The sequence below is a fragment of the Nanorana parkeri genome, unplaced genomic scaffold (genome assembly GCF_000935625.1).
Source record: "Nanorana parkeri isolate BGI_ZX_2015 unplaced genomic scaffold, ASM93562v1 scaffold712, whole genome shotgun sequence".
Classification (NCBI taxonomy): Eukaryota; Metazoa; Chordata; class Amphibia; order Anura; family Dicroglossidae; genus Nanorana; species Nanorana parkeri.
Window position 1 is genome coordinate 658,463 of NW_017306980.1, and position 12,274 is coordinate 670,736.

The following is a 12,274-nucleotide window of genomic DNA, read 5'->3' on the forward strand; positions in this document are numbered from 1 at the left end:
AATGACTTTCACTCATTCTGGTCTCACCCCCTATAATAATGTCACCTGGTGAGGCTGCACCTGCAGCATCCCCCTTGTGAAGCCACTGGTAACATGGAACATGGTCTTATTAGCCTCTAAAATGGACATTTCAAGCCTGCATGAATGCATTCCTGATATGTCACACTATATAACAATATTTTTCAAAAAGTTCCTCCTTTTATCCTAAAAAAAAGAAGCTATCTTTGATCTCCAATCAGTGACTTTGCCTAGGCTGAGATATCTTCAGTCTGCTGCAGGCAGTACGAAGCATTGCCTCAATCTCCCCAGTGATGAGACTGCAGCAAACAACTAGTATAAATCCACTGAACATGAATGGATCCCCATTACTTCTGACTTCTGAGTAAAAAAATATATCTCAACACGTCATGACACACTTACACAATGATGAAAATAAATCCTTCTTGTAAATAGGGTATATGCTCTCCTTAATTTGTTAATCCATTACGATCATCCGCTATCATTTTCTCCTCTTGCCCATAAATCATGTCCTTTATGGAAAATCCTAGCAAGGTGCCAGCTTTAGTCACGCCGCCCATCTCTCGATATTTCACATTGTCGGTGGGAAATGAATTGGCGCGTTGCCCAAGCACCAGTATTTCCATGCACGCATTAGATGTAGCAATGGACAGAATGTCTGTGTTAATGTATAACTTGTCAGCAATTGGCATAAAGGATGTGGCGATCTCTCACCAACATCCCAATTACTGTATGAGGCAGCGCGATCGATCTTCCGCCGTGACACTCCTAAAATAAGCTTCCTTTCTCATGGTGCCTGTTAGAAGGATTGGCCTGTCTGCCGCACTGCCAAACATCAGGAGGACAAAAATACCTCAACGGCTTGGGATGTAGTGAAGTATTATTGCTTGACACCGTTCAGACGCAGAAGATAAGATATTTTATCAAGAGTTCCTAGGCTGCTAACTTCTGTGTGTTCATTAAAGTAACCTTTGGGTTACTTAACAAGACTACATGAACAAATTCCTGCCGTGTCACAATATACAGCTCTACCTTTCATTAAAAAGCTCTCCTTGAGATCCAGTCCAGTGATTTTGCCTAGGCTGAGATGAGGTCATCATTCTGCTGCAGGCAGGAGCAAGCATTTCCTCAGTGATCAGACTGCAACATTGTCACTTTGTAGTCAGTCACAAGGTAAAAGGCTGCAGCAGGGGCTGACCTGCGTCCTAAATTTGTGAAGACAGCCAAGAACTGCACAGACATCAGAGTTTACATGATTTTGTCACCTCTGAGTCCAGAGTTTCAGCTTTACTCTGGCTTAGTCATAGCTATGACTAAAGCCACGTAAGGCAGAAATGCGTCAGCGGTTGTTTTTTTCTACAGATGCATGTGGAATAAAATTAGATCTTCTTTGGAAGAGCATTGTGTGCTGGTTTTGCAGTTTCTGAGACAATTACTCTGGAAGAGGGTTATCCATGCACTGAATGTGGATTATAAGGATGAATGACAGGGGTGAGTTGTGCGTTTTGTGTTTTTATTCTTAATGCTTTTAATTACCCCCTGACCTTTCATATTTTTGCATGGGTTCCCGACTCTGTGTCATGAAGTGTCACTGCTATATCTGTATCTTCTATTGTGTGAAATAAATGAAAATTCCAAAAGCAAGTGGGACACCCTCATAATGACAGGTGGGCAACGGTGGGGACACAGGGATCATTGAGAGATATAACAAGCTGGTCGGTGACTGAACCAAATCTACACATTATTTGGATGGAGTGCTGAATATGTGGACTTCCAAATTATGAGTCTTAGAAACCTCTAATGTCTCCATAAAGAGGACCTGTCAGAGTGCCTGTGTTATCACATAGGGGGATTGTTATCCCCCTATGTGATAGCAATAACATTAACGGTAAAAAAAAGTTAAAATAGAAAAAAGTAAAAAAAAACCCACAGATATGCACATATAAACGTAAATGCACGTCTGGTGCGCCAACGCGCGAAAAAGACAATTGCGCTACACATGTTACATATCACCGCGAATGTCGGAGCGTTAGCAATAATTTTAGGGTCATCAATCACTGATAACACTTAACTGATGAGCGGTAAAAGCTTTTAAATTGTTGCCTAGGGCCAATTTTGGTATTGTAGTTTCTTGCGGTTTTGCAGGTGCGTGCAATTTTAAGGCTTGATGTGTTTGGTGTCTATTTACCCGACGTGACCCCGTCTTTTATATTTTACCAAAAAATTGGGTAATAATAAATATTTCATAACTTAATATAAGGGAACGTTTTTTTTTTCAAAATATTTGGTAATTTTTCCTTACTATAGTAAAAAAATAAATCCCCCAGTGGTGATTAAATACCACCAAAAGAAAGCTCTATCTGCCCCCCAAAAAAGGAATAAAATTAATTTCAGTACAGCGTTGCACGACGGAACAAAAGTCAGTCAAAATACCGCAGCACTGAATACTGAAAAATGGCCTGGACAGGAAAAGGGTTTAACACCCAGGTCATCAAGTGGTTAAAATAAAAAATTTTAAACTTACATTGAATATTGAACCATGTATAAAAAGCTGAACTTCATAGATACTGAAAAATATTTCAATACATGCAGTGTACGCACCTAGGATTGCCACCTTTTCTTCAATCGAAAACACGAACACTAGCGACGCACGGAATTTATTTTGGGAGAATGAGTCGCGGCTTATTTATATGTAAATAGCGCCACCTATTCATATGTAAATATCACAGTTGGGACCATTTTCAGTGGGGGGCCAGTAGCCCCTATCTTAATTTTGGTTGCCCCTGTCTCCCTGACATCTTGTGTCCGGGTTTCAGCTGCCATGAAACCCGGACACAGCATTCAAATCCCGGACAGTCCGGATGAATCCCAGACAGGTGGCAACACTATATAGCATCCTATGCACAGCACACTCAGACTGGGAGAGAAAGAGCCAGCACTAATAGAGCTCATGCATACGCCATAGGAACTGCTACGTTCAGATCCATACTGGTATCCATACTTACACAGGTTTGAATATAGAAGTATTCAGGGCTAAGTAGAATTTTGCGTCCAAGGGCTGATTTTAAACATGTTCTACATGGTACACGGGGAAACATTTGTGCGGGCGTTTAAATGCATGAATGTGGCCTCGTGTGCTTAGTGGCCTAGTTGCAATTATGTCAAAGTTATCCTCAAATGTCATCCTGTACACTGCTTAGGAGAAGCTCACTTGAACAAAAAAATAAAATATTCCCAATGGCTTTATTTTCAAACAAAGCTACGTGGCCACAATGCCAGCTGTGACATAGTGCCCCCATGGCTTCAGCAACAAACAAACCCATCTGACACTGTGTTCCTCTCAAGGCTCACTCAATGTGAAACTGGAAAGACATGCATTTTGGAAAATAAAATAATAATAAAAGTTTAACATTTTAGAAACTTTTAAAAGAAATAACAACATTTAAGAAAGCTCATTAGCACTTGTGAGCCATTTAAGACCCATTATACCATTAAAAAACCACTTAAAACCAGCTTAAAGTGATATTAAAGTCTAAAGGTTTATGAGTTTTTTCAAATGCTGATGAAATCACTTACAATGGACGCTGCTCCTTGATGGTTAAAAGTTTTATTTTCCTGCAGGATCAGCTGGTCCCCTGAGCACTGGCCTAGATAGCCTGTTTTAGGGTGGCTCCTTTACCCTTTCCCTTGCAGGTTCATATGGAGCCACCCTTGTGTGTGCTAGTAAGCTGTGTTTGTCTCCACAATCGCGCAGGGGCAGCAAGACAAGCCATTCCATTCCTACCCGCTCCTCCTTCGTCTCTCCTCCCTTCTCTAAGCTAGTAGATGGACAGCTGCGGAAAACTGCTCCGTCCCTTGTGATCTGGTACTGGACAGGAAGTTCCTGAAAGCAGAGCAGAGAGACTTGGAGCTGTTTGGAAACATGATGACTGTATGTTCTTAGGCAAACATGTAAAGAAACGCTTTCTTAGGAAATGTATGTGTGTTTGATCTGGATTCATTATTAAAAAAAATGCAGGAGTTTAATACTACTTTATTTTCACCTTCCCCGTTGACTCTAATACATTTCACCAAAACATCCCAATTTTTGGTTGAATGTATGTAAAAGTGAAAGCTCTGAATGTTGCTCATCCCTAATCAGAAGACTGGCCACACAATGCTGCAGATCCTTTGGAAGGTAAAACATAAATTCATTTCAACTGTATTTTTAGTTGCTTGCCTAGAATTCAGGAAAAAAACCGCTGTGTATTAAAGCATAACTAAGAGTATCATGGCGTCACATGACTGATGAAATTGTAACATACATTATACAGCAGTGAGGTGGGTGATATTTAGTACATCTCAGAGATTGACTCTCTATTTTAAAGAAACCACCAAAGTACAACAGTTGGTATTTTATTAGGGATGTCCCGATACTGATACAGAGCCCTGGAGAGCCCGGCACCCACCTGTATAGCCCTGGAGAGTCCACATGCAGACCCAAATGCAAGCCAGGCGAGACCTGCACACAGCCCTGGTGAGACCCAAACACAACCAGAACCCCAGATAGCAGTAAAAACTTGTCAGGAGTCCCAAACTTTCCACACTCTATCCAAAACTAAGGGAAAAAAGTTTTGGGCTGGACATACACTTTAAATATTTGTAAGCCCAATAACAAAAATCTGATACAATCAGTAAAATGTTGATGTTTACATGATAGTCATTTTTAATCTTTTTCATTCCTACCAGTTTTGGGCATTTCCTGTTTATGGCTCTGTTATGTACGCTTAGGAGCTAGGAGAGGCAATTGAGGTCTGGCAGGTGACAAGCAGCAACTGACAGACATCATTTGGCCTCTGACTCTTGACACTCCACCAAAATATTAGGCCCAGACAAAGCAAATATTTCATAAGTAAGAGTGAACACTTAAAATAATTTAAGAGAGCATATTAAGATTTCTTCTTAGGCCAAGTCATGGTTTGTTTTTTTGTAGAGGGAAGGGCAAGCTTTGCCTTAAATTTTGGAGCATCTACAAAAGCCAGAATGCTGAGGGTTGGCCAAGCTTTGGCCTAGAACATTTTTGTTCAGAATCATACATTTTGTTGTGATAGGGGCTAAGTGAGACTCACAATCAGTCCAAGCTAAACCATGTAATGATAGTTGTATAGCCACTCCAAACACTAAAACCATTTAGAGTAGACCAGCCAGAGATAGTAAAGAGCAAAGGAGACCAATAAACATGTAAAGTGCTTTAGAAGGAGACGGAGGCGTCATCTGCATGCTTAAACCTTAACACTTATGCATATTAAAAAAACTATACCGTACAACAGTAATATGCTTCACTTTTAAATCATAATTTTGTTTTCTGAAAGTATCACACATAGAGATCTTCAAGAAATACAAAATAACCCGACCCTTTATGGACCCCCAAACAAAGTGACTCTGGATGCATGAAGCCAGAGAAACAGCAAAGATCATTTATGAGCCATGTTTAAAAAAACAATAGGTTCCCCATAGCAACCAAATGAAAGACCAGTAAACATAAAGCAAGTATTATTTTATGTGAAAGATACAATTCAGAAGTATGTAGGAGTCCCCATACCCACACATAAAAGGGAGTATTTCTCATTTATGTACCTATATACTGCTTATTGCATAGCTCTTGGTCCCTCTTCTTGGCCCTAATCCCTCTGTCCCCTCCACAGATCTCCCTCCTAAAACCTGAAGTATAGATATAAGTAAATAGCGTATGTCTTTCTGCAAATTGTTTATAATTCTTTTGATCCTGAACTTTTACATATGTATCCATTGATGCTATTAAAATGTTATTTACATAACATGCAGTACATTTTGTGGCCCTTTAACTTTTCATTCTCTACCCAGAGGTCATCAGCCATTGAACTGTAATCTGGAACCCCAGTATGGCCAAGGAGTCTGTTTCTAGGGTCCTGAATGTATCAGATATGCAGAAATCTTTAGCAGGTCCCGGAATGATGATACATTGATAGCCGAAGCGGTGTGCATTTTATCCAAAAATGTAATAAAAAATAGTTTACCAAACTAGGTATTTCTTCTTTTTCCATGAAAGCATGAAAGATACTAGGGGAACCATCATTTGCTTAGGAACTGCAATTTTCATATCAACGTCAGTCAAAACCAGGCCTACAAACAGCAGCCATTGTGAGTATAGCTCAACTTGCACATAGATGTAGAATGACTGCCACCGATTCTTACATACTGGGCCCCAACTAAAATGAGATTGCGGACTTCTGTGCTTACTTGCCCTATAAAACCAAGTGTAAGAATCACAATGGTAGCTAGGTACAACACTTTTGTCTCATTTTTCATCCGTGTTTGCAGCATTCTACAAAGTATATCAAAGTCTAATCCAAAATGAATGCAACACAATGCCATCTTCTCTAGTAGTAGATGAAGGCCAGAACCAAAAGACAAGACATTCATATGACTTTGAATAGGGAAATAATTGACAAGAGGGTCCAAAAGCAAATGATAAAATGACTTTCAGCACCGAAGGCAGATTTGCAGCACGGATCAGATAGTTGGAACATGATTGCAACATATTACAGTATTTCTATACAATATGAGTATATGCAGTGATGCAATATTCCTAGTGCAAAATCATGCAAACATATCATAACTCCTACCTTTGGCAATTATATCTTCTATGTCTTGATCGAAGCCCAGCCGGTGGCATTTCCTCCACAGGCCCATGTTGGTGGAATTATATTGTCTATTGCACTCATCAGCAGCGCTCATTGCAAAAAGCTGCCTCCTGTTCCTGGCTAGAAGTAACTTTCCTTCCCAGCGGTCTAGTTTTGACCTGCTAGCCCTAAGCGGAAGATTGTTGTTGGAGTTATAAATGAAGCCTGGGTCAATTCTTCTATTTGTGAAGCCTTTGCACCTTTCCCGATGCCGTCTGGCATCTGTCTCGTACCAGTGGTCGGAGCAGATCGCTACGGCTAGCATGCCCAGAGCACACAGGGCTAGGGACAGTCCAGCATAGAGGAGTAATCTTCCAGCAGCCATTCTCCTTCTCACAGAGCCATCAACATTTTCTCAAAGGATGGTAGTCTTTGTGCTGGAGGCCAAACAGAACTCACAGGCTCTGCTATAGGAGCCAGGAGAATCACGTTCAAACCTTGACGTTCATAAAATCCAATCCAAGCATTGCATTTATCAGTTCTGGTTGATGTCAGTAGCTGGTAAGTCATTAGTTTGAACCCAACGCCCCATAAAATAAAAGAAAAAAGAAAATAATGATGTCTTCACACTTCAGCCTACCAACTGACCTCCAAAATGAAGTACCTTGCTCAGAAAGTGAATCATGGTTGATCAAGCCACCTCTCTTTTCAGTCTGATGGCCTCGATGTAATGTTGACAGCAGGTTGCCTGTAAACAGTCTCCTTAAGGGAACAAGAGATGGAACTTGAGCAAAACAGATGCAATATCCAAATGAAACCTGAACCCCCACCGTGTCCTCTTTGCAAAAAATATGGTCAGCAGCACCATGCACTTACCTCTCGGCATTGGTCATACCATGTGCAGTGTTGGGTGTCTAGCTACACAGGGCTAGATCGCCCTCAGCAAAGCAATTTGGACTCCCTGTTGTGTCTCTGGAAGCAATCTCCCTGTGGGCAAGCAGACTGTTCCTTTGTTTCACAACATGTACATCAAACCTTGAGATTCCACCCTGCTCTTCCATTCACTGCTCTGGGTGTTGACTGTCAGCAAGCATATAATCATCAGCTGAAAGATTTCTTTACTCTTGTATTCCTGTGTCTCATCCTCTGAAACGCTCCTCTTGGTCTCCTCTGAAATGGAAGGTGAGGTAGGGGAGGAGGAGAGAGAGGGAGAGAGAGGAGGGAAAGATTTCAGCACCATGGACAGCAGTGTTCAATCTAACAGCCTTTTCAGTCCCTTTAAACGCAAATAGCTGTATCAACAGCTACTAAAGGGTGCCTCAAAGCTTTATTTAAATAGGGTTTAGGATTGCAGCCTGGTTCATGCTGCCAAATAATCCAAGATTTTATCTTATCCTCCCCGTCTCAGCAACAATACATCCAAGATCAGATCAAGCAGTGGGGAAAGATAGGGCTTAGCAATCTTGATATTTATCCTTTTTGCTTTAAACAAGGTGAACGGTACAGAGCTTGATCCGGACTAAATACAGCAAACCAGCAAGCAGGCAGGCTTTAAACATCGACAAATTAAAAAAAATAATGCATGCAGCACCGAGGAGGTGCAAATCTGCATCTAATTCAGATCAGCAGCACTGGAATAGCCATCATTAAGCACAGTAGCTGTGTGAAATGGAATTACTGTGAGATCAGCATTCTGCAATTAATAGGAATAAAGGAAAAGGCAGTTGATCAGTTCACCTGGGAATCTGTGCCTTGTGCATACAGTCAACCCGCAGCCTTGGTTGGAAACCAGAGACAGAATACAGAAGGGCTTCAGCCAAGAACAGATGACGTCACTTATGCAACGTGAGGCTAATGTCTTATACAGTTCCTTAAAGCTGAACGACACCCATTATTCTAGCAGTAGCACCAGCAGTATAAGTGTGTTATTGGGGAGAGTGGAAAATGCTACTCCTGTTTTTGAATTACAAGGTAAACAAAGGAAATTGGCACAATTGTATTGGATTTTTAAAAGGCTTACTTTATGACTGTCTCTCTTTTGAAATCCAATCTCCCTGTCCCTTCTTATTGGGTGCAGAGGTTTTTATTTAATGATTAAATATCTAGGTTATATAGCATGTGATAAATATTTTGACAATGGTCCAGACCTTACAAGACCAGCCTCTAATTTATTGCATTGCTTATTTTTAATTTTCAAGCATAAAAGAAAGACGGTGGTTATAAAAGGATAAGAATATATGTCACCAGCGCACCATGGATCAATAGTCCAAGCGTTTATTGAAAATGATCACATCACAAAAAGGGCAAGAGTAATGCTTTGAGACCACGCAGGACACCTTCGTCAAGCATTTTTGTGATGTGATCGCTTTCAACAAAGGATCTGACTATTGATTACTGACCCATGGGGTGCTGGTGACATATATTCCTATATACACCGCAACCAGTCATTTTGCTGGCAGTTGCTTCAACACCCCCTTACCTGAAGCCTTGCATAGAACTATTGATTACTGATCCATGGGGTGCTGGTGACATACTATATTATGATTGTCCATGCTGATACCAGTCACCCTGCTGGCAGTTGCTACAACACCCCCTTACTTCAGGCCTTGCTCAGTACATTTGATTAGAGATCTAAAGGATGCTAGTGACATATATTCATATCCATGCTGCTTCCAGTCACCCTGCTTGCTGTTGCTACAACACCTCCTTACTTCAGGCCTTGCTCGGGACATTTGATTAGTGATCCATGAGATGCTGATGACATATATTCTTATTCAAGCTGATACTAGTCACCCTGCTGGCAGTTGCTACAGCACCCCCTTACTTCAGTCCTTGCTCATGACTATTGATTACTGATCCATGGGGTGTATGGCGATGTATATTCTTATCCATGTTGATATCAGTGACCCTGCTGGCAATTGCTACAGCACCCCCTTACTTCAGTTCCTGCCCTGGAATGTGTGCAATGGGAATATTTAGTTTTTACAAAAGCGCCAGTGTTGCATTTCTGTTAGTATCCTTTTTCATTTTGATGATGTTGATAATTGTTAGGCAATTGTACATGCAAGACAATGTGTCTTTTGCTCATTAATTATTTATGGTTTTGCATGATAGGTGTAGCAAAGGCTTGTCGATTGCCTCGATATATTAGCATTAAAAACACGTTCCACTTTCCCAACTCAGAAACTGGGGGATATGCTACCCGTCTACTTTTTGGAGGTAAATGTAAACATTCAGGAGTGATATTTGTAGGGTAGCTTATTTTGTTCCTCTTACTACTGACTATAATATTTATTTTACCCATGTATGTAGTGTCGCTCACAAAGCTATCAATCTAATGCCCCTACCACAGTCACACACGCAGCAGGGCCAGTTTGGTAGAAGCTTATAACCTATATGCAAACCCAATCACTTGGGTTTTGAATAAAATAACACTTGTTGATCCCACCTAGAAGGTCCTTGCACACGCACTTCCTGTTACGGGTGACAAGCTCGGTCACTGTCTCCCAATTGTGTTCCTAAGTTGTCACTTTTAAATACAGGCCTCCAAAAGAAATTACTGTACGAGTTTCTGTTTTAACACATCATGCAGGCACAGTCCACCGTTCTCACTAATCTGTCATGAGAAATGCCATGCAGCCATCGGAGGAATGTATTTAGACAGGAAGTGGCTGCAAAAAAAGGCTGCTGGAGATCAGCAACACTGATACAACAAAGGATAAAGAAAATGGTGAAAACAGTATTCTATTACAAAAACAGAACAAATGAAACAGTAAAATCCATGAGCATACTAGAAGTGGTAGCCTTGGATCGGAAGATGGGAAAAACCAATGAACAATGTCCTATATAAGTCAGGTCTTGCAGCTCCAACAATACAGGCAGAGGATGCCTTGGCTGGACCATACCGTTTTTAAATGCCCTTTTCTATGCAGTATATTAAAAAAGAGGGCAATCAATTATCTTGCACAGTGCTTTGGCTAACTAAATGTCATTAAATTAGGGTTTACATCAACTTTGACCTACCATTGTGTTTTGGGGAGATGGTATGCATGGGACATTATACAAACTCCATGAAGATATTAACCTTTGCAAAAATTAAACCCAGAGCCCAAAATGTTGTAATGCATGGCAACTGATATGCATAGAAATGTATGCATATGAGGTGCCATGCTTTGCAGCAATGGGGTTCTGAGTTACAGGTTATTGACTAACCAAGCAGCACTCAAGTCTAAAGATTATAGCCCTGAACCCTGAACCTTCCAAAACAAGTCAGTTGCCAGCTTATATATTTCTAACCTAATGATTTCCTTTAAAAAAAGGAAGGACAACAAACGTTTCTGCTGCTCATAAGCATACACCTTCAGTGCCTAACCTGGTGACAAAATGCTCAGTGCAGGGGAGAGAAATTGAATGTAATCATGTATGTGTAGCAGGAGAGCTGTTTGCTTATCATGTGACGCTCAGTATATGTGTTTAGCCTCTTTACACACATATACCAACCAGCAATATGCATTTTTCATAAGCGCCCTTCTCACTGTCTGGTTACCTTATAAATATTCCATAGCATACAACATTACAGGCATTAACCTCCAGTTTTACAGCATAATATAAGAAGCATTAGCCTGGGCATGTGTAGTAAGGTCCAGCTGCTTTACATTCAAGGATGTTTCAGAGAATGGCTCAGGACATTAAACCGAAGCCAAGTCTCCGACATCTGAGTGCGTTGCTTATGCTGGCTATAGGGATGAGACAGATCTGCTTAATATCAGGTGTACGGACTGACTTAGGTCTTGTTCATACCAGACCAGATCTAGATGCGTTTCTGCAAATGTGGCCATGTGTATTTTTGACACATTTATGATGCATTAAAGTGCAATGTTTTCTTCTCAATCTGTTTTGCTTGGGTTCTGGTTTGTGTTGCAGTGCGTTCTGGTGTGTTTGCATGCATTTACATGTGTTTTTGTACATTTCAGTCCAGCAAAAATGCAGCATGCTGGACTTTCTTTTTTAAAAGTCCTGGAATTGAAAGCAGTGGTGTGAACTAGCCTCATTTTTAGCATTGGAATTTGGCTGGATTCACACCTGGGCGTAGCATAGGCACGTTTTTCTGCACGTTTTTCCGCTCAGTGAAATGCGCGTTTCACTGGCGGTATGATTTTTTTTCAATTTTCCTTTATTTTCTCTATATTTTTTTTTTATACTTTCAAACTTCTCACCAGCTCCGCACCCCTGCGACGCAGGCTCTCGCAAGGGATGGAACCCGGAAGTTGGCAGTCGCCGGAGGACACAGCGGGGATCGCTGACAAGGTAAGTCCAGCGCTGTATTCCCGAGTGTGGCTCGGGGTTACCGATTTGTTATGGAAACGGGCGGAAAAACGAAGCTCCTGTACTTGTTTGGGCGTAGGGCGTTTTTCAGCACGTTTCCACGGGATGAAATACGCCCAGGTGGGAACCATGCCCATAGGGAAGTATGGGATTTCACTGTTTGAGCGTTTTTCAGCGCTTCGATCAGCGCTGAAAAACGCCCATGTGTGAACCTGGCCTTACTGTGTATGCGTTTTCGATGCAGATAAAAAATGTTTTGGTCTGTAGATGATCTGGAGATGGTGTGAACA

At 41.2% G+C, this 12,274-nt stretch overlaps 1 protein-coding gene across 1 annotated transcript in view; it reads right to left on the reverse strand.

Annotated features, from left to right (window-relative positions):
* Positions 1-8,483, reverse strand: part of TMEM178B (transmembrane protein 178B) — a 249,788-nt gene extending 241,305 nt beyond the window's left edge. Inside the window, exons 1-2 of the mRNA XM_018563946.1 lie at positions 8,397-8,483; positions 6,663-7,829 (exon numbers count right to left, since the gene is read on the reverse strand). Coding sequence (XP_018419448.1) covers positions 6,663-7,044 — 382 coding nt within the window. The 5' untranslated portion in view covers positions 7,045-7,829; positions 8,397-8,483. The remainder of the gene's footprint in view (positions 1-6,662; positions 7,830-8,396) is intronic.
* Between the last annotated feature and the right edge of the window lie 3,791 nt (positions 8,484-12,274).